At 35.0% G+C, this 23921-nt stretch overlaps 1 protein-coding gene across 4 annotated transcripts in view; it reads left to right on the top strand.

Annotated features, from left to right (window-relative positions):
- Positions 1 to 23921, top strand: part of LOC138134788 (neurotrimin-like) — a 62262-nt gene that overhangs the window by 2489 nt on the left and 35852 nt on the right. Inside the window, exon 1 of one of the 4 annotated variants that reach the window (XM_069053280.1) lies at positions 23716 to 23805. The exons of the other annotated variants lie outside the window; for them this stretch is intronic. Within the exon in view, the coding sequence (XP_068909381.1) occupies positions 23760 to 23805 (46 nt within the window). The 5' untranslated portion in view covers positions 23716 to 23759. Of the gene's footprint in view, positions 1 to 23715; positions 23806 to 23921 lie in introns of those variants that run through there. 4 annotated transcript variants of the gene reach the window in all.

Genomic DNA, 23921 nt, shown 5'->3' with positions numbered 1-23921 from the left:
CGGGAGTGATTTTCCCGTGTCTAACTTACCCACATGTAACTAACATGACTGTGTGGACATGAAAGATTTCAGCGGATTATTTTACACAATAAAGCTCCTAATAAAAGGAATGGGTGAGAATCCCCGACTTTACGTCAAACATATTCTCAACAATAAGACGCAACGATCGAAATACATATCACTATTTTTGTTTCTTTTAGTATAAAATTAGTTAGTTAACAATCAAAACCATTTATTTTTCGACGATCGTTATGAAAAAGTGAATTTTTCTTATCGTTTACATGACGAAAAAAAAATTGCTCATAGCGTGTAGATCGTGGGTGGTAAATTTTTTCATTTTTGTTCTTTATGTTGATTTAAAAACTGAATGAGTTTTGTTTTATTGGTCATTTATCCGATCGTACAATAGGATATCAGGCGATTCAAAATCAAAGAAATTCTTATTTGAGAAGATTTCCCTTGCCATTCAACCGGGAAACGCTGCAAGCATTCGAGGCACTTTTCCAGATTCCGCAATATTATCGTAAATTTTTGTATTGTAAACCAAAATAGTATATTACACTATAAGTGATGAAAGTGCCTGATTTTTCAACGAACAATATATGATATACTCTCGAGCGCCAGCGAGTGAGAATAGTATTGCGAGTTGAAAAATCGCACTTTGATCACGAATTGTGTATACTATTTTTTTCAACGTCGTTTATCAAAATGAGTCTCAATTTTAAATTTCTTTATAATTATTTTACTCCCCTATTTTTTGAATCTTCTGGATCCGGAGTTTCAATTAATGCAAATAACAGTGTTTTAAATTTTTTATATTAATAAGTAGGTAGTAGATAGTTAATCTAGTAGATTGTTAAATACATTTTCCTCACTAGTGAGTTTACTTTCTCCATTTTCCTCACTAGTGATGCAAACGGCTATTTTCCTCACTAAATTGAGTGATGAAAGTATCATTTTCATAAGCGATGTTGGAAAAAATAGGAGTACATTATTATATTAATTTTATAAGACGCTTGATTGTGACACAAGTTGGTTGGGCCACGACGAACGCGGTGAGGAGTGCTCCAACAGAACGAGTGTCACAGTCTTATAAAAAGAATGTAATTTACTATTTTTAAAGAATGTAATTTACTATTTTTTCTACTTTGGTCGCATTAATTTGATAAAAACTCAACAATCTAATTATGAAATAATCTAGGGACTTTTGTGGAGGATGAGTTGTCGTGGCATTTCTGTAAAATTTATGTCAAATTTCAAATGTTTTAATTGTTAACAGGAGCTCGCTAGAGATGCCAGACGCCGACCAGCGTGTTATTACAGCATACCAACGTAATACGCAAAAAAAAAACAAAAAAGTTTCACAAAAAGTTCCGTTGGTTTTTTTTCCTTTTTTTTTAGTTTCACAAAGATTCATTTATGATACCAAAATAGAAAAAGTATAGTGTACAACACGTGCGAAATGCTCTATTTCTCACTCGTGTGATCGCGCTTCCCACTCGTCTGTAATTGCAAATTTTCGCTCTTGATACACAATAATGTTATTACTCGTTCGTTAATCTTGTCTAATGACTAGCGATAGATAGATAAATAGGGCAGCAACATTTTTACTATTTAGACAAATCTCTTTCAAAGTAAATTCAAGCGAAGAAAATAAATTGTATTCGTAAGACAAGGTATTTAGTTTTTTACAAGGAAAACGTAATGTTTACGACGTTTCACTGACATGCATTTTATATTATCTACCTACTTAATTATTGAAATACTCATTTTCCTTCTCTCTTCTGTGTTTGAGTTAAAACTAATTAGTGTATACTTAGATATAATCATTAAAAAGCCAAATTGATTTTTTAAATGCAGGATAATGGAAATGGTAAAATTGAGAGTACAGTGACTAGACACTGTCATCGCACGTCTTGTAATGTCACGTGAATGTCTCTTTAGAACAACAACAATGAATTAGCAAAAACAAATGTGAATTATGAAATTTTGCAAAACACGAAGTACGTTGTGTAAATTCTAGAGTTCTATGTGATTAAATTTCTGTAGTAATCAAAGTTAACTTAATTCAAAGAATTGTAACAGAGGAGGCCAAGAGTTGATGAATCGTGATTAAAATTGAAAAGAACGCGAGAAAAAAAAACTGAACTCATTCTGATGCGCCAACAAAAAACAATCATTTTGCGCATTTAATACAAAAATAACTATTTTCTATAACCGTCAAAAAAACGTGACATTTTTGCATCGTTATCGAGTCGCAAAGTTTTTCATTTTTTCACATGTTAAAAAATCGATTTTTTTTTCACGTGTGAAAAATTGCAATCTTCATTTGCGCGTTTCCTGAGTTACAATGACTTGTCACTTTGATTTTGTTGATCTAATTTGCCTTCAAAAATCAAATTCAGTTTTTGACGGTTGTAGAAAAAATAGTGTTTGTATTTCGTGCCAAAACTCGAATGAGTTTGAAGTCTCGGCCTAACGGTCTCGACAAAAACTGATTCTCATGCGCCAACAAAAAACACTCATTTTGCACACTTAATACAAAAATAACAATTTTTTTTTGGCGGTGAACCAAAACGCTAACTTTAAATGAGTTTTGTATCATATAGATTTATTGTTATTGCTTTGATTGTCATTGTTTTGTTAACGCTACTCTGTAGATTATGTACAATGTCCTCAATTTACTTTTTAAATAATTAAAGTTGAAAATCCTGCTTGAAAAATATAGCGAATAGAAACAATGATTACGTATCGGTACCAGTAGAGCAATACGCAGAAAAACAAATTATCGCGGTATTTTCTAAAATACTCTAAAGTACTCTACTCTGACCTCTATGTGTTAAAGAATATTTCGTTTTGGTTTAGGTTTAAAGCATACTTAAAAAGTGTTCATAAAAGTGAAAGATATCAACTTTTAGAATTCAAGAGCAAGAGGGAGGAACATTAAAAAATTATTGCTGCTCCAAATTAGATTTTACTGAGGATTTTACTTTATGGCTCCACGATACTGGTAAACAAAGATGAAGTAATAAGAAATAATATTTTTACACCCCTCAAACTTACAGCTCATTCTATTATCGTGTCATATACGCTATCAGAACGGATTATTATACACAACGAAACAGGAGAGGTATCTCGTTAAAATTTCCTTAAATCTCTGAATTTGGTCCAAGGATATTACAATTACACATACAGGGTTATTCACGAGAGAGGTACTTCTGAATTTTTATTTTGCCGCAACCAAAAATACCAATGGCAGTAATTACTAAATCAAATGTATTATTTCTTTTAAATTAGAAATCAAAGTAAGTTGGATAGATTTGTCAAAAATGTCAGATTGACAGATAACCTGTATTTAATTAAAATTCAACAAATAAATTAACAAATTAAGTTAATGTAAAAGGTGTTCCATGTGTCTACCATTGGCTTGTAAACATCCGCAGCGGCCACAGAATTCCTTCCACGCTCTCCATAAATGAGAAGCATATCAGTCTTTTCGTCGTTATTGTAAAAACAAATTTTTCGAATTGACAAAGATTTTTTGCTTTAACGTCAAAGCGACAGGACTAAGAGCCGTCGTGGATTCAGTTATAATTATTTTCAAAATTTGAAATCAAGATATGGTTGCAATATGTATAATGGGTTGCGGCAAAAAGAAATTCAGAAATGCCCCTCTCGTGAATAACCCTGTATATGTTTTTCTTCTTAACTATTTTAGGTTTTTTTTTTGTAAATGTTCTTATTTAATTGACTCAAAATATTCGCATAATACAGGGTAATTCACCAGTGATAATGAGCCCGACGGAATTGAAGATGCAACCCATAATACATTTGCAAAGTTAACCTGCATATGAACACGGAAAATGGCCAGATTAGTTTTGCAAATGTATTCTGAAAATAAAATGAACTCATGTGAAACCCTATTGGTTATTTTGATCTATTGCGTTTTCAAACGTTTACAAAATGTCAAAACAGATTTTTCGTTTTCTAATGGAAACAGTGTATTCAGCCTATTATTAATTTGATTGGCGTTTTATGGTTACAATACAGAGTGATCAACAAGAAAACAAATCAAGAGTACTACCTCATCTTTTGTTTTATCGAAACGTTTATCTTAGTTTAATTGTACACATACACTGCGTTTTGTATTTCGCTGAACATACGAGTACAATGTAAAGTGGCTATGTTCAGTTCTAAAATGGACAAGTCAATTCATTTGAAATAGGCAACCAAACTTACAGATCCACGAATCCTAGGTTCAGTAAAATAAAAAACTCACGGTATGTAGGTATACTTACACTATACTATACACAATCGTTTTATCGGTTGCCTACCGCTCGAAAAATTTATTATTAATTAATTAATTAAGTAATTATTAATAATTAATGCTTTAGCTTTAATAGTAAAACTCATTTGGCACTTTATTCTGGGATAATTGTTGCTTACAATAATAGGAAACGTCCGTAAACTTTGCCGAAATCGAAAACTATTTTCAAGGTTAACGTCAACACCGTTGCTTTAAAACTGACGTTTTGTTTGACATTTCACCGAAAATCTGCTTACCAGTGGCGTCGCGTGTGGCAATAAAGCTTGTAAATTACCCATATTTACGAATGTAAAATGTTGCTCTTGTTTATTTTATAAATTTCCTTCATTATCAGATAATAATAAAATGAACAATTATAATTCCAACGTCTAAAATTCATGATGGATGGATTTATTATAAAGTAACGTTTGAGACCATAAGTTGTCTACGCCCACGCATTGAACGCTTATTTGCATAGGATTTTGCTACGACATGACCGATAATTTGCAACGCCTGCTCTGATTTGTTTTCTTTTCGATCACTTGATACCTGTTCACATTTTAATCAATCTGATTATTGGAATATTTTCAATAACTTATTACAAAAAAAAGACGTAATTTAATAACAACAGTTTTGTGTAAAATGTATCCCGTTCATAAAGATTTTGAATCAAATTGAAAAAGTCTGCACAAGACAGGGATAAATACTTCGCAGACGAACTGACAGCACTTGAATTTCAGTAAAATGCAGCAGATTTCTATTTTTCGATGTTAAATAATGATGATGTTATTTTAAGTGTATAGAGGAAACAAGTAAACACTTTCCGGCCATTTACCCCCGACGAATCATTTCAATACACGCGAGACCCTCAGTAGGGTGAAGGTTGATAGTAGGTGTGACCTCATTAAAATTATTCGCCATTACAGTTACCGTTGATGCAGCCATCTGAGTGTGCCGTTTATTTTTGAATTTTTTGAAAGAGTCGCTGTTTAACCTGCTTTCTCGCTTTAATAGGATAATTTGTCATAGCATTGAAGGTTTGACATAATAGCTTCGTCGTAGCATCTAGAACAATGTGAAATGCTTCAAGAAATAGACTTACCGGTCTGATAACTCTTTGTAAATTCACATTTTGGGTCATGTCGACTCGGAAGCTTCATAAATCACGTAAGTGTAAAAGAAACATTATATTTCGCAAAAGAGATGTAACACAGTAGATTTGCCGGTGGAGTAGGAAGTAGTAGGGTGTGCGGTTGGGCTCTCAAAGGCGCTCGTCGGTTAAAAACGTATTCTAATAGACACGTAAATATTGATGGAATACAAGGGCAATCCCGCGTCGAGTCTCGTCCATTATTAATTTGCGCAGCTCGTAACCCAGTTCCGTCGTGTGGGGTGTTTTTTGTGTCTGAATCGCATTTCGGGGCAAGGTTGGTGGTAATAAAGCGACTGATTTCGGCGTCTGCGATTTGGGCATCTTCGAAGGTTTTAATTAATTTAATACGGGAGCGGGAGTCCTACTTATTAATGACTTTGGTAATTACGGCATTTAATAAGATGTCGTTGGGACGGTGACAATTCCGCTGGCGGTGTTATCCGTCGGTTCGCTTAATATTCCGTGCCGAAGACTCATATCGTTTAGTCTTCGGAGGCCGTGATTTGTTTTGATTACGAGTGGATGCGAAGTCAGACTGTGTTATGATTATGAAAGGTTTCGTCTACATTGCGGCCTCATTAATATTCGTAGCGAGCATAACCCATCATATCGGCCTCACCTCCGTTGCTTGATTGATGAGCTCCGTAGCGACCAATCTTCTCGCAAAATGTAAACGAACACAAATTGGCCCGAGGACCGCGAAGTGGTCTTACCTGGTCGTAATGTTGATTTAGAGGGTGGATCGATGGACGGTCTAATAACCTCCTGAAAAATGCATCTCTGCATTTGGCCACGGGGTCGTCCAATTTGCGGGCGATAAATCATCGAAACAGATTAGAGCCGCCCCATATTGCAACGTCAGTCCGGGCGAAAGCACAACTTTCGGACGCTTAATGCCAGACTTCTCCTGTATCCAGTAATGAGCTGTTCAGTGGCGTGGAAAATGAACTGGAGAACTCACGGCCGCTATTATACGGGAGGCAGGTGCGCCGACCGCCGCCTCACTTCGACCTTTTGCCTATTCATCCTTCCGCTGTTTTATTTATCTTGCTAATTATAATTACATGGCGCCAAAACTTCCAACACTTAAATCAAATTCTCGACCTCTCGCAGGCTTATTCCGGCCCCGAGTCCGGAATCCTTCTGTTTACGCATTCTAATATTTTCATAATTTATCTGGTGCGCTGCATTCGCGAGAAGAACTCGCGAGAACAGGCTAAATGATGGCCGAATCGAAAAGCCCAACTTCACACCGGATTAACCGCCACCACATAAATTACCAGATATTAAGGCCGCCAACGAACCGAGCGGTATTTTCTTCGGCTCTAAGCCACGCGCAGCTTTCCCACCGAATGCCGGACGTGCATTTTTCTGCTTTGAGAGGCAGCGTTTTCAAATTAAGTCATTAGCACACACGTATCTTCGGCTTTACGCTTCACAAACCATAACACTATATTCGAGGCACGCTCTCCTAGGTACCTTTCAACATAAATCAGTATATTCTACGAAGGTTTTAAGAGGTCACCGCGTAACTTCCCTTCTTTTCGCATTTACATCATAATTTATACTTTCAATCATGTTACATATTAGATTTTACTTTCATCTCTACGAATACCATCACAAAAAACTTAAGCGGATCTTCGATCAAACTGACTCATCATAGAATGCCTCTTAACGATTTCCCTTCAATAAAAATAACATCTTTTAGATTCTATTTTAAATCTGTGAATAAAATGACCGAATAAAGTACATTCACTTTGGAAAAGATGGTTTATTCATAGAAACAGTAGATTATATCATTAAGAGTAGAAGTGAGTATTTTTTGTGGTAAGTCCAGAGATTGGAGCTAAGCACAAAAAGACCGTCTACTCTGAATGATAAATACTATTTTGCAGTTTTAAAATTTTAAGGCACCAGTAATTTCTGCTTCCCCTGTTGTAATATTATTGGTACTTGAAGTGTCGATAATATTAGTAAAGTCTACAATGCTATGTAATTTATCCGATGTACTTTCTGCAAATTTCCAGGTAAAACTTTCCCAAAATGGTGAATGATCGCGATTTGTACTTTTTAGTATCCTTTTTAGTCAATAGCAGAGCCCAAATCTTGATATCTCTCATTGTCAAATTTGTGGTTTAATCGCATCGACAGGCACAACATAAACTAAAATAACAATTTATAATCTTCCTCTAGGAAACTCACAAATTTTACCTTTGTATCCAGATACTTTTCATCAAGAGCATTATGTAGAAATCATACACTTTTCGGGACTTTGGTGAGATTAGTTCGTGCATAGAGTTTGCCGCGATCTACGTCAATTCTGGGGCCGTGCCATGGATTTCCTTCTGAATGGACATACGAGTACTTCAGTTATTCGCAAAATATAACAAAAAATTATCAAAACGACATCAGCAAACAATTTTTATAACTTACGAATCTTTACTTTTTAACACTGAACGGCTATCTTACAGTATTTTTGATTTTGATATCTGACATCATGGACACGCCCACAACGGGCGACTCGTCTTACACCACAGTGGAACCGGTTAAATATGTATTGGGTAATAATTTCATTATTTAGAGCCTTTTTTTAAAGGGATAATCTAATATTTGGTGTATGTAATAGATGAATAAATCGCGACAAGTGCTTCAAATGACCTTACATTTGACTCGGTAGAGCCGTCTGTGGACACTTCTATTCCTAGGACTTCTACTCCGCTTAAAAGAAAATAAATATTACTTTAACAACATTATAATAGTTATTTGTACAAGTAGTTATGAAAGTCATACTTTTTTTTATAAAAAGTTATCTGGCAAGGAAATTTTTAATTACGTATTCACAACATCAGCAAATTCTTCAATTCTTCACTTCTTCATATTTCATACTTTTTACGCCATTTAAGTGGGATAAAAAACATTAAACATCACCAGAAGTAAGATCGTGAGAAATCCGATTTCTGCATCAACAAAAGAAAACGTCTGTATGGCGTAAAAGTTTATAAATATATTATTGGACAATAGTCCATGAGATAATTTTGGAAGATCGAGAATTGGTCAAAAATAGATTTGATTATGATTATTATCAATGAAATAGATATCCAAATGCCTAAATGTTGATCAACACCAAATCAAGGTGACAATATCCAGATACATATTTATTTTCAACCAATTTGAAGATAGTTGGATAATATACTCGTATTTACTCGTATAATGGACAAAACTTGGGTTCATTATTATGGCCAAGACCAAAGCAATATCAAAAGAGAAAAAGCATGTTGGTTTTCATTCGAAGAATTCCGCGTCCAGAAGGTCTGTCGGAAAAGTTCTCGCCTCCGTTTTGTGGATTAAAGATAGGGCAATTTACACTGATTACGTGCAGCAAGGAAAATCGATCACGACAGAATATTATTGTTTTTTGTTAACAAAACTTCAAGCCAAAATTGTGGAAACACGTCTCGGAAAACTTTCTAAAGGTGTAAGCACCTGCTCCCAAGTCACCTGTTGCCCCACAAGAGATCAATGAGATCGGTTTTAAAAGTGTCGACCATCCAATATATTCTTCTGATTTTGTTCAACTCAAGGAAGTCTGAAGGAGACGAAGATTACGTCAAACGAGGCGATGATCGGTGCTCTAGACACCTGGTTTGCTGACCAAGAAAACGATTTCTTTTTGGGTGATTATGTTGAATAACAGTAGATTATACCGTGTGAGCAACAAGTACTGATTGAGTTGGCAATAAATTCTGGTGATTTTTGGTGACTTTTATGTCATGTTCCAACGAGAAAACCATTTTATTAATAAAAGATTACAAAAACCAAGACGTTTAAATTTGAAATGTATACCAGGTGTCAATATTGTCAATAAAACAAACCGAAATAGGTACAATTCACAGTCTTGAAAATTTTATGTAAAATTTTTTTTTGCCAACTGTAACAGTTATTGTTGCTCACCCTGTATTATTAGGAGCAGAAATGAGGCTTTGTGTGATGAGGCTGCTGATTAATAGATCTTTTTTTTTTCAAAGGAATACCGAAATTGCAGCTTCACTTGAAATTAGAAAACAATATTTTAGGAAGTATTTGAAATGTTAAAATCGTCTGTATACTCTGTCCATTCATAGATTGCTTGACATAAATGTTACTAAAAATGTTCACTCAACGCTACAACAAATAGATCCGGCGCGAAATTAAAAAAAATGGAAAGAGCAGGTTTACGTGATGTTTTATTATTATTCTGCATGTTTGCAATTTGGAAAGACGAAAGAAAACTTCAGTATAGTAGGAGTAATATATTAAGTTTTATTAATACAGGGTATTTCACGAGTGATAATGTGCCCGACGGAATTAAAAATTGTACCCACAATACATTTTCCAATTTTTGAAAAAAGCTGGCTACTGAAATTAAAATATCCAGCTTTTTTCGGAAATAGCTAAACACAAACAATTGATTAATATTTAATGCATGAACAAAAATTACCTCTGTATCATTTTCGATGTTTGTAATGTCACTTAAAGTGTTCATTATGCTAGATTCTTGAGCACTCACTCACTTCACAAATTCAAAAAAATCTACAAAAAATCTTAACACGATCAAAATAAATACTTTTTAAAACCAGAGAAACGCAAACCAAAGCTCTAAAGGTGAAAGATCGCAAATCTAAATGCTTAAACCACTTGACAGCACTGACAGTTTCAAATTTGAAATGTCATATAATTTATTTTTCGCCTGGGTTTCATAACAACCAATGAGAATCAGTGGCGCCAAAGTTTCAAGATATTACCAACATAATCTATGGTACTTTGTTAATATTTCAATGTTATGGTTTGGGGATTTTGTTATCTAAGGATATTTAAAAAACTCAATTCTACCGGGTGATCAAGAAGGACTCTTTAAGTTGGCAATACAATTAAGAACATTTTTTAATTGGGTTTCTTATAACACTGCAACTGGATATGTTTTGTTGGTTTATTTGACAAATATCTGATATAGGTATAGCATTAATAACGACAAGCCACCAACAACCGGAAGTTACTCCTGTCATATGATTTAAAATACGATCCAGTGTCACCAACTTAAACAGTCCTTCTTGATCACCCCGTATCAGTGGACGTAGTCTATAAGTTTGAAAAATGTATCAAACAATTCCAAAAAAGAACTGTCCATCATGCCAGATTCTGAATTAGAATGTGCTTCGTCCGAAGTTCGTGAAGGAGCAAGAGCGTCAACTGAAAATTTGCCACCATCGAAGACGTGTGATCTCTATTGAGATGTCCTACCTAAAGTTACTGATAATCAACTAATTTATATTAAAATACTTCATTCCCATTCATGCATGTCATTTATATACTCGTATTACACAAACCAGCCATTGGTGGTAATTTAAAATACGAAGCAAATTAAACCCATCTCACTGTAAACGACAAATTATTTAAAAAGTGTGTATGCAAGGCAGTAATTATTTCTTGTAATTTCTTGTTGGTAGTGGCTCGCAGTTCCAGTAGCCAGTACCTTTTTCGCTTTCTGTTTGCAGTTAGTTTCAATTAAGTTTTGCAACCAGGTTACCTGAAACCTTAGCTATTACCACTTATAAACTTGGCATGTGGTTTATTTTGTAACTATAAAGTTTGCGAAGTCTAGTAACTAAGATAATTATCTCGGTCTTCGATGGCATATTTAAAAAAATGTTACAGACCTTTGGGGAAAGATGTTGTATTATTAATATCGGGCGATCAAATGAAATCCTGAGCTGGCAAGGCGTTGGAAACCTTCAATTGTTTTGCTTTTTTAAAGTTTAAATTGACAGTTGTTCTTAGAGCATGTTGACAGCTAACCTAAAATTTATAAACAAAATTTTTTCTGTTTTCTTTCTTTCTTTGCAATGTTTAACATTAAAATTAGGATAACTAACGATACCTATTCTCGAAGCAAATATCCAAGGGTACCCAAATAAATGATGAACGTGTTTCGTAGATTAGTAATTTGTCCTATATAGCAAAAATATGTTTTTATATAATTGATTCAAAAAATTGAAATTCACGCATAGTTATCTGTGCATGAAGTGGGTCATTTTCTTACGTGTCTTTTTTTTTACATTGTTAGTAAGATCGAAACCATAGAAACCATACAAAACAGTGTGTGAAATGCAATTTCACGCATACGACTATTTCTGTTTTTCATTTCACGCACTGTTTTTTATTAGTTACCTAGCAACATGGTCACTGCATTGAAACTTCAGAGTTCCTTCAAAAATTTGAATTTTTAATTTCAATTTTTTGAATCAATTATAGAAAAAATATTGTTTATATTTCGTACGCGAAGATGTTTTTGTGCATTCAAAGGCTTATACTGCCTCGACCTTCGTCTCGGCGTAAAAGACCTTTTCATGCACAAAAAACACTCTCTTCGCGCACTTAATATAAAAATAACTATTAATAACAAGATGTTTAAGTGAGATTTGTTACTGTATAAATAAATGACAACGAAGAAACAAGAGATAAGTTCTAAGTATTTAGTGTATTTGTTACTAAAGTCTGTCAAAGATAAGGTTTCAGTGACGTATTGTTTCTGAGTCGGGAAGAGCGTCTGACGCTCTGAGAACCAATCAAATTTATAGCTTCCCGACTCAAAAACAACAGGTCACTGAAACCTTATCTTTGACAGATTTTAGTGATGGTACCTAATGAAGCTAGATCTGTATAGTTTTCCCATTTATAATTTGGTTTTATGGCAGTGCAATTGCAATTATTAGGGGCTGGGGTTGTGGTTTTGGCAATAGTGAAGATATTGTAAACTGGTCAGACAACAGACCTTCTTTTACAGTCCTAGGATTTATGGCGGTAGTTGCCTATTGTCGGGGTATTTAACTCCCTGACAACAAGGCTGGTAGTAAAACCAAATTATAAATGGGAAAACTATACTTAGCTATGCTTCTGGAGTTTCATATTTTGTAAATCATTCTGAGTGCTGCAGTCTTTTACAAGATGTGTAGGGACTCGCTGTTGAGTAACATTATTCTCATTTGCGGAAATAATTGATAATAATATGTAATTATCCTTTTTATTGTAAATTGTGCTCTTAAATTAAACTTCAGGTGATTTTATTTTTGAAAACTTCCAGGACTGGAGCTAATAAATTAATGTTAATAGATTTTCGAGTGTAAACAGTGTTGCAAAAAAGAAAATGAAAATTTGACGAATCGTTTGTCTAATCACGAGCTTCTTCAGAGAGAAACCACAGTATATGAAAATGGTGGAGGATAAACAGAGGGAAATAGTTTTATCAAAGAATGCCAAATTTTGGAACGTCAAAAATTATCGATTTACATCATAGGAATGTTTTTGCGTCTATCTTTTGCTTAAAAAAAATATCATTGCTTTTCAACCATTGAATTTTAGATAACGTTTGTGTTTTTAACTCTCCACTTTTTGAGAACAGGTAGAATTCGAGACCGGCCTGTATATATGGAATATTTTTATTTGCTGCAGATCTCTGTCTTGATTTTAGTACAACTGGTCTGCCAGAATAAAAGTTTAAATGCTAGTGTGTAATATTCTGGATATCATAGGAGTACCTAAATAACAAAGAAGATTACTTTGCTGTATCTTCTGAGTCATATTTTTCTAGTTCATACTGTAACCTTTCGACTTCCTTGACTTTTCCTCGATGATTTTTTTTCTCTCCCTCATTTGGTGTATTGTTGGTTGCCGCATTCCCTCGGATGTTATTTTTGCGGAAATATACGAAACAAAAATAATGAGAAAGAAATATTTATGGATCCTACGTTGTGTTTTATTTTTCATTTTGTTTAATTAGGTTCTAACGAGAGGCCGTACCTTCGGAAGGTTTTTCCAAATAGAATTAAAACGATTGAGCACACTTCACTTAAATTTTATTTAACAAATAATCAAGTGTGGTGGTGTTTGGTCCCAACAAATTATAGAAATAAATAAATGAATTTAATAACAGAAGTTGGTGGAAATTTGACCCAATGAAATTTGACTCTCGGCCCACGAATTGAGATCTGACTCATGAATAAATGACTAAGCTGGGCAAATAAAGGAGTTTATGGCACGAACAGCATTATATGAGTTTGAGATGCGAACTATGTGATCCGATTTAGATTTGAATTATTTCCCCAATTAAACTGAGCCCGACGCGATGCCCTGGAATCTCATAGATCACCCCGGTCTACTCCGGTGGTCGAAAATAAAAGGGAAAAAGGTTCTAACAGGGCCAAAGGGTACCTCTCTTCACGTGTCAGCTGGCCTAGTTTGGTCGCTGGCCCCCTTTTGGGGTGACGCGGCTAATTTTGTGCTCTTACGCCGGACCACAGCTTATTGAGTGCGACGGACACTGGCGGTAGCTTCCCGAACTCGAGAATCCAAGACATAAATAATGAATGGAAGTGTTTTATAATAATTGCATACTGGTTCCCCTTGACAAGAGCACGTTTGCCCAATCGGTAAATGCAAGAAGATCACATACTTCGCGATAGAGAAATTAATATAAGATTCTAAAGAGTCACGTGGTCATCAAAAGCTCAAAGAAAATAATATAATCTTTACTTTAGAACGATAAAGAACTAAATGCTGTTTGACTAATTAAATCGCAACTACAAATAATGTACAAGAATTAGAGAAATAATTTACCTTGTGAATGTAAAGAACGTGGTCACAAAATGGCTGCTGGAAGTACTGAACGTACCTCCGGCTACTTTGGAGATCAAACCCCGAGTGAATCAAAAAAGCCCTCTTTCCCGTTCCGCAATCGGTTTTATCATTTCTGGCGCACCCCACTTTCGCAACCCCTACTTGACCAAAGTGACCAATCAGCTCGGTTCTACTTTACGCCGATCGCGACGCCTTTTCTAAATCTCTAGAACTTTTGAAATTACAGTTTCCGTTTTTCCACCATTATTTTAAATGTTTAAATTTAGACTTTTGTTAGGACCAGACCGAATGTACATAATTTGTTGTTGAATTAGAACTCTGAAAAAGAACACTAAATTACTGACTCTATACAATAATAAACCTCAACATCAAGAAACAAACACAATTAAAAATGGGACAAATAGAATTAAACAGGAACACTGAATTACCGACTCTATACAATAATAAAAATCAGCACCAAGAATTAAACAGAATTTAAATGAAACAAACATAATTAAAATGCAACAAACATAATTAAAATGAAACAAACATAATTAAAATGAAACAACCATAATTAAAATGGAACAAATTAACCTTATTTTGAAACCTAAACTGGGCTTGAAACGCTGTTACGCAAGTGCCATTTCCTACAACTAAGTCCCGTTGTTCTGCTACTTCTAAAAATTGTTCTACATTGGTTTGATTCCCCAAAACCGTTCTAATTAATAATTACTTCGTAAATTTCATTCTCTCTCTCTCACTCACACCTCTGATTTCTACGACTACCTGGCTTTACCGTTACCCGGTCCTCTGTGTTTTCTACCTTTCTACTTTGCTTTGTTACTTTTCTAACTAAAAGTGCAAACGATTCTAGTTATTTTCTACGATAAAGCGCTCTGTTTTTAATTTGCAATTCTCGCCCTTTAATTACAAATATGCCACAAATTTGAGAATGCTAAAAAAGTAAATTAACCTAATGAACATTAATTTTGTTGTTCTCTCAATTTGAAACCTGCTAACATCAAATTCATTAATTCAATTATCCCCTGATTTTAACTGGACCACCCAAATTGTTGAACATGTAATTACAATAAATTTATTGCAACGCTTCTTTTCCCCTGAACACTTGTTCCCCTTGGGCTATGTTTTGCCCCGGACGCGTACCTGCATTTTCAAAGAAAGGTTGGCAGATTTCACTTGAGGAGTGTGGTGCCACTCTTGTGAACAAAGCAACAATAAAATTTACAACTTACCAGCATTTCCGTCGCAAATGAACGGTATTTAAAATATTTCGTTGAAATTATTTTTAAAAATTAAAATTCTTAATTTATCAAAGTATAAATTTTGACAGATTCATTACTGATAATACTTATGCATATTTAGGGGTTGAAACCCCACCATCAAAATCGGGGTTTTGATGTTTATTTTTTGTTTATATATCTAAAATTAAAGGGGAACAAACAAGTTCCAGTGTTTCCACGTTCTACAAGAATGTGTAGATGGGAAACGAAAAGTAAAATTTTTTTCTATGCTTCCAGCATTTTGTGTATACATTTAATTTTTTTTCTCACTTTAAAAATGTACTAAACGAAAGAGGAAGTAACATGTAAAATTTGTTGAAATAATAAATTAATTAATTAAACAAAAAAATGTATCAGAACAATGATCGTTAAAAATTCTGTGCTATAATTCCCTATTTTTAGTGCATGAAACATCTGTTTATGGTCTTAATGCTGGAAAAAGTAAAAAGGTAAGAAAGTGCCGTAGCCTCATTATTTCATTTTGACGTTATGCAAATAAATGCACTGAAATAGTGGAAACATAAGGGTGCATTGAATACATTTGAAGTTGTCTCGCTATCACGGCTTTAGAAATGTCAAATTTATTTGTGTTTTGATGTTGATTGTTATTCTAATTGGAGACAGTTGCAGAAGTCGTAGACTATTGTATAGAAATCATGCATAAAGTCTCTTTTTTCACTCATGGGGTTATCAAAGTTTACACTTTTCGCCATTGTAGAGCATGGAATAGCGAAAACTTTTACTATTGAAACTTTTTCGACATCTCTTTTAGTTTTCGATATATAAACGAAATACGAAAAATACCATTTTTATGGGGTGATTTCATCTCTCAAATATGCATTTCAGCAGCGTTTTTTTTTTTAAATATTTACACTTCGCAATGTATTACAAAATATAAACAATCGATCTAGATTGTTTAGCAAGTAACAGTAAGTTAATCTTCCTTGGAAGCAAACTTCTTGACAATGATTATAACTTTAGCAACTTCCTCTCCCAAGAAACGATTCACACTCGAAAATCTTAGCAATTAACATTCCACTAATTTTAGTAAACATTATTAGAAAAAAAGTAATACTATGGGGTTATTGTTCTTAGGAGTAAATTTACACAAAAAAAAATAAATTCCAAATGGCACAACTTGAACTTTACATTTTTTTGTTTTTGTTTTGGAACAATATTCATTAACACTGTACATCTCTCTTATTACTCGTAACATTGAAACAGAATGTCGACTTTTCTAATTTTCACATTATTTAACAAACATGAGCAACCTTGTTTTCGTAGGTACACCATATGTGTAACATTAATGGTGTGCATGTCTTAATTAACGCTACTTGTACGGTTGCTTCAATAGCAAGGTTTGCTTTATCTCGATTTTCTTGAATCGTTTCTTGGCTTCAGTTTTACGGAAATTATTCTTTGCACTGAACTCTCGTACTTTTGTACGTAGTAATTATGAAGTCCGCAAATACTGAGACAATTTCGTGTTCACTTAAATCAATAACAAACATGTTTTTAATCTGCGCTAATGGCTGCGTTAATGAACACGAGTTCCCCTTGCAACTGACGAGATTTAAATGACAAATAAATATCTGTCTCGATTATGGCTACGAACGAGCACTGCGTAACCAAGTTAACGCAATTAAATTCTATCGTGATCAATTTTCTTGCAATTGTCTGTGCCACAGTGTTGCGGTTGAAATACCACATTACCGTAAGTCCCACTGGTGTATAGTGTTTACCGCACTATCACAACATCATCAACCAATCCGAATTGGAACGAAAGAGTAAATAGTGGGGTTAGTAACCGCTTATTAACGCAATACCAACTGTGTTCAGTTGCCAGCTTTCTTGTAATTTGTCCATGATGGATAACACGGGTGCAAATGGACATCGAGGGTTTCAATTCATTGTTTAATACCAATCGATTTGACTTGTTATTCATGAAATGTAACAGAATAACACTCATCTATGGAGAAAGCGTGATGCTGATGAAGTGATGAATATTGCTTTATTTGCCCTCCAGGCTTTCGGATTCCTGATTACAAACATAAAAATACAATTCTAAGAATTAATAGATAGTTTTTTCCTATCCCCCGCCCCTTTCTTTTTCTATCCTTTCCCTCCTCTTCCATTTCTCTGTCATCCATCTTATCTCCCGTCTTCATTCAGTATTTCTCCCCGTTCCTTTCTCTCCCTCTCTCTCTTTGCTCTCCTTCCGTCCAATACCTGTTTTCTCTCTCCTCGTTTCCACATCTAAATCTCGCCATCATTTTTCTTTCTCTTGCACTCTCTCTCCCCAGGTACTCCGGAATTTCCTCTGTGATACATCTCTCATTCTTCTGTTGTATCTGGATTCTTTGATTCTTTCCCTTCTTTCTTGCTTGTCTGTGACTTTGTCTCTTTCACTCAGCTCTACATTCATCCGTCTTCCTTTTGCTCTTAATCTTTCCACCTCTTCAGTGACATACCCATTTCTCTGTTAGAATTTCTCTCTCTCCCTTCTTCTCCGTCTTTTTCTTTTCTCTTCAGCATTCGGTTAGTATCTTGCACTCTTCTTTTCTGGCGTTTCTCTGTCTACTCCTAGCACCCCTCTTAAATATTTTTCTTGCACTCTTTCTCCCTCTTCTTGTTCCTTTCATCCCCAGATCTCTGCCCCGTACATCAATATACTCTTTATCATGCTTTCAAACATCATCCTTCTCCTCCTGAAATCATCTTCCCACTTTCTCTCTCCTATTGCCCCCACACATCCCACTACCTTGTTTGCTTTCCTCAATATCTTTCTGATATGTGCCTTATCCGTAGTTCTTTCGTTGAATTTGTAACCCAAGTATTTGAACTCGTTTACTCGTTCTATTTTCCTTCCTTCCCAGTTCTACTCGTTCTCTTCACTCTTTCTCTTTCTCCACCAACACCATCATTTTGGTCTTCTCAACAATCACTTCCAGCTTTTTTTTCCCCACATCTTTCCCAGGTTCTTCATCATTTTTTCACTTTGTTTATTGTTCTTCCCTATATCTCCTCAATCTTCTGTACCAGCCATTCGCTTATTCCTCTCTCTCTCTCTCTCTCTCTCCCTTCCTCTCTCACTCATACACTCAAATATTTTCTCTTTGTCTACCTTGTCAACCGCCGCCCTTTTATCCTCAAAGTTGGCTTTGAAGAGTCGGTCGTGAACGTACCACTCGTCAGTTTGCACAGTAAAAATACAAACAACGCAATAAGTGAGGTTAGATTTAAACAGCTGATCCGTGATCTGTATTCGTGGTGTGTTCACAATCGATCCTTCAACGCGTACTTTGTATAAATTTAAATGAACACCCACCCGATACTATTTAATATGTAGATCTTATTCGAAAATAAGTCGCATCATTTTTAAAAGGTGAAGTTAGCCATTGTAAAATTTAATGCGTTTTTCCGGTTTTGCTTTACTGTGAAAAGTATTATTATTTGTACGTTTGCGTTTCTTTTGAAATAGATATGAAATGGATATCAAAGCACAAATTTGCAAATAAGAGTTTTCAACAACTACAGTATTTTGTTACATAAAGCACGTAAAGCTTCTACTGATTCACTTGAGAATGTAGCGGAATACCTCATTTTTCTTTTAAGTAATCCTTGAGTAAATGGAGGCTGCATATGATACAAATCTTTTTGTGTATTGTTCCTGATAGATCACAAAAAAAAATACCAATAGCGCATATACCAGTTCTGTATATGTTGTTGCACGCTAATAGACTTTAAAAGAGTTGAAAACCAAAAGCGACTGCGTTAAATAATTATGCCACGGATTATTCAGCATTTTTGAAATTGGTCAATGTTTTTTTATCGAATGATTTACGGCTTTGTTTCGTTTCGATGCCAATTAAAATCCATCATTAAAACTTTACGCCGACAAACTAAAATGTTAAAATTAATTTTGAAGCTTTATTCAGTTTTGGTATTATAAATTTATGAAATTTGGCGAAAACGATTATTTCGCGTTTTTATTAAAAATATTTATTTTCATTGTGCGCGATTGAATGGTGTTTGTATTTGGAAAACGTGTTTTTCTAAGCGACAATATTTCGATTTTTGGAACATAATAAAAAAACAGCACCCAACAGCTTGGAGCACGTTGTTAAAGCAGAGGGGCGTGAAATACCAGTAAATTCTCACATATCCCGTTTGATGTTGAGGGAAAAGCTGTTCACAAACAGATAATTTTTGCTAAAATGCTTCGGCTAAAATTTCACCTACGGGGAGAGCTGAATGTGCTCGCTTCAAAAATCGGCACGACCCCATATAATTGGCATTTGAGTTTAAGTAATGGAAACAGGGGTGGTTGTAAATCTGGCCTTTATCGGTTGTGCAATTAAAAGTTTCAGTCCGAGATTGTTTCGGGGCCCGGCAAACCGTAACATTCTCGGTAAGACGGCGATATTTCACACAAGTGTTTTATTGTTGGCTTCGCTGTTGGATGTTTAATAAAAACGAGTTGTTTATGGCAGTTCGGATTCATTTGTTAATTTCGTCAAAGCGTCGACGTCGCCCTCCGATGGGTTGCTTTATAGTTCCGGGGATCGAAAGCTAGAGAGAAACATTTGGCTTGGTTTCAAATTGCTGCGTTGCTGATAACAGCAAACCGGCGTGATATCTCCGCTCCGTCTGACGGGGGTGGAGGTTTTTATAACAAGAATTTTGTTCGATCCGCGAGGGTGCTGATGGACTCGATAAGGACGGAGTTGTATGCAGCAGTTGCTGACAACATCAACCGAATACGTCCAGTCGCAACCCCTCGCCCCTCTCCCGACATAAAAAGCTCGCTCCGAAGCTCGGACGCAAATTAAGTGTTCCCGAATCAAAGATTAAAGTTGCTGGGTCGCGGTCGATAACACATACCTACCCTCAAATTCCAACTTCCAAATTGGAGGGGATGTCTTATTGCGTACTCACGTCTCTAATTATGTTCCACTTCGTCTAATCATATTATCTACTCGTGGCTTTATGCCTATCTTTCACGGCTTAAAACAGCCTACCAATTAAACTATTTACTTACCTTATTACGACAACAATGCCAAAACTGCTGCTTGATGCTGAAAATATTCCTCAAGTTTCGCTCGAACTACACCAAACGAAATCTCGCACACACGGACACACTTCTACCCCACAATTTCTAATTGTAACCACCAACTTCTTAGACCTACTTCTGCGGTTAATTTATGGATGTAACTTTCAAGCTCTTAAGCGTAATTATTGCAAAAGTGAAATTAATGGCTTCCAGAGACGCTTCACGGTGTTTTTGTTTACGTGAATTCGTACCATGATCATTCTCATTGTGGAAGTTCCATTTCCAACCCACACAAGATATCTCTTTACGTTACACACCTTGCGTTTCATCATTATCAATTACAACTCTCTAAAACTAAACGTCCACATGTCAAGCATCTTGGAAATCGGTTCATCATTAATTTGGTTTTTTCGTAATGAACAGCAATAGAGAATTGACACTCCGATTACTCTGCGGTTGATTTTAAATATTTAAGCTTAAAAAACTGCCCCGAAGAAATGTTTAAACAACGAATAGGAATTTGCCAAAATGGTGGATGCGCCGGGCAAATTTACCTGTTGTGAGGTGCGAAGCGCGACCGCTGCCAAATATCGTCGAAAATTATTCAAATGTAGCTTTAAGTTATTTAAATGAAATTAAAGTTGCCTTAAAAAATGTCGTATACCGAGCCCGAAGAAGTCGTTTTAAAATTCAAATGAATTTTGTTTTTCTCCATACAGCCCAGAGTTGGAGAAAATTAAGGAAATAAAACAGGGAACAGAATGTAGTAAGCCAGTTAAACGCTTTTCTCTTCAACATTTTACTTGCTTGTTTATGAATTTTAATGATTGCTCAATAACCTTAGCAAGGAAGAGTAACCAAGACAAGTCCAATTTAATTTTTTTTTTCATCTTCTTTGTGCCGAACAAATTTCAAACTTCAATTCTTGAACGAGGTGTTACCACATTAATTAAAAACTTTTCCATGTTATTTACATATCCCTTATTAAAAAAGTGAACAAAAATTCACCGTCCAATTGTTCGAGGAAAATTTGCGATTTAAATTCAGCAGCAAATTTTTATTTACCTACAATTTTTTTCGAGTACTTAAAGAACATATCGACTGAATAAAGAAAATTTGCATCAATGAATAATTTTAAATAGCTTTAAATATTTTACTTAGGGTAAAGTAGGGCAAGGAGAAAAGACAAAAGTCTTCCGCTGACTGCAACTTTTATTACAGAACATTAGTGTTTTGCAGTTTTAAAATATCTCAAATTCAAGCGTTTCAAGCGATTCGTATTGTTTGTTGCCAATGCTCAATACCCAACTAAATAATAATGATCTGACAGCTTTTCGGTCAAGATCTATTCTTGCTGCTAAATCAATCCTGTCTCAGTGCATTTTCATTTTTACAAAAATCAAAATTCCCCTTTCCCATGAAACAAAATATGACATGATCTTTAGAGACCTTCATGATAACCACAGTTTTGTTTGCTTTCTTCTATAGGTTTTATTCCCCCAGCCACAATACAAGTTAAAAGGCAGCATACGAGATGTATACCGATCTTTTAAAGGTAATTGAATTTCGTTCTCTTCCGATTCAGCAAATCCACTTTTGCGAGTTTACTAACTTTGAAAATTAGGTCAAATTGGATTATTTTTAAACCCCATCGAAATAGAGAAATCACTTTTAAATCGAAACACAAGTCGTAGCCATGTAACAAGTTATTTAATTTTATTTTTACTTCTTGGTCACTTTGTTTGTTATGGAATCTCTGAAGCTTTCAACGGGATTATAAAGCCCAACCACAAGCTAGAGGGAGGACTCGGTATATAAAAATTCTTAATGAATTTTTTCAACGTGAAACGTCAGGTTCAACTTAGCCTTCAAAGTTCAGTATTAGGTATTTAAGAGCTTAAAATTAACAGCTACGTTTACGAAACGTAGAAGATAAACGCTTAGAAAAGCCACGCATAACTTGCGGACAACCAATTATGGAGCTCTGCTCGGTAACTAAGCATAGGGTTTGTTTGTAATTGTATTGTGTGCGGGGTCTTCGACGTACTATCTTATGGAAGCTTACGTTTATATTCTCCCCTTATTGTAATAATTTTACTAGATTTCAGACCTTAAACAAGGGTTTGATATGATGTATTGTATTAGAAGACGACTACAAACCCGACATACATTTTGAATTGAAATTTTATCATTTGCTCTCAAAATATTTTCCATCTGTTAGAATATTCAAACTGTGGCTGTTATTGTCGTCGCCCTGCTATGCCAGCAATTTTCCCATTTCCATTTTTACATACGTATTTCTAGGATATAATCAACTTTACCTCTTTCACGATCGGAAAGTCATTCATACATCTACATGGTTATGTAATCATTCCCTGATAGTTTATTCCTTCTTCCCGTTACCTCTATTTGTTCACAGCGACGAGCTTTGATGCTTAAGAATATTGTTTGTGTCTTAACCTCCGTGGTAATCAAATTTATCTCAAGTGCATAAAAATTGGAAAAGAATCTGTTTCATTTTTGTGCGCGTTCTAAGTTAATCTGAAGTCTGTTATTTATGTTCCCGAAAGTGCTGGAAAATTGCTATTTATTTACTGGCTGAAAACTGATTTTGTATATTTTTAAGCAAGGTGTTTGAATTTCCCGCCAATCTCAAATGGCGTCGCCTCATGAAATGGAGTCGGTAAAACAAATCTCTCCAATCTACAACGTCTCAACGTCAGACGGGCGAACACGTCAGATTTAACCTCAAAAAACAACTTAATCGTGTGTCGCGAAAATTTGCCGGTCCTCTCAACAAGGACCAAAATGTAAATAGTGTACAAAAACAGAGAAGTGCGGTGATTTAAACAAAATTAACAAAATGATAAATCGGACTTTTATCACAAAAATATTTAAGACTTCCACTCACTTTCCGGTTTTGATGTAAACTGACATTCATAGCATCATTATTTCTAGACCTGTTGTACAAAGTGAGACTGCAACACCGGTGGTCTTTTCGACCCAATAACTTCTTCAAATTAAAGTTTCATATCAAGTTTTTAAAGTTACGACAGCAACAGCGCCAGTGTAATGAGTACAATTCATTTTGAAACTTTATGTTGGGTGTCTCTAGTTTACAAACGACCGATTTAGTACCTGTGTAGAAGCATGCTAGTGTTGAATATTTTCACGCAACACGTCTCAGTAATGAAAAAAGATTTTCAAGTTTAGGGGAATTTTTGTCGCGACACGTTTTGAATACAGTGAGTGACTCGGGACGAAGTACCTACGTAAAAAGCATTTATTTAAAATTAAATGGGGGCTAGTAAGATAATTTCGAGTCTTTCCGACTGTTTACAAGGTAATTTATTTTTAGTAGCAAACTCAGGAGGAATTAACTGAATGCGCCTACTTCAGTAAGTTTAACTCGTCGTGTAAGGGAGGAACATGAGATGCTTCAACTTCAATGCTAATATT

This window comes from Tenebrio molitor, chromosome 7 (genome assembly GCF_963966145.1).
Source record: "Tenebrio molitor chromosome 7, icTenMoli1.1, whole genome shotgun sequence".
In the NCBI taxonomy this organism is placed as follows: domain Eukaryota; kingdom Metazoa; phylum Arthropoda; class Insecta; order Coleoptera; family Tenebrionidae; genus Tenebrio; species Tenebrio molitor.
This window is presented reverse-complemented; position numbering and strand designations above follow the sequence as displayed.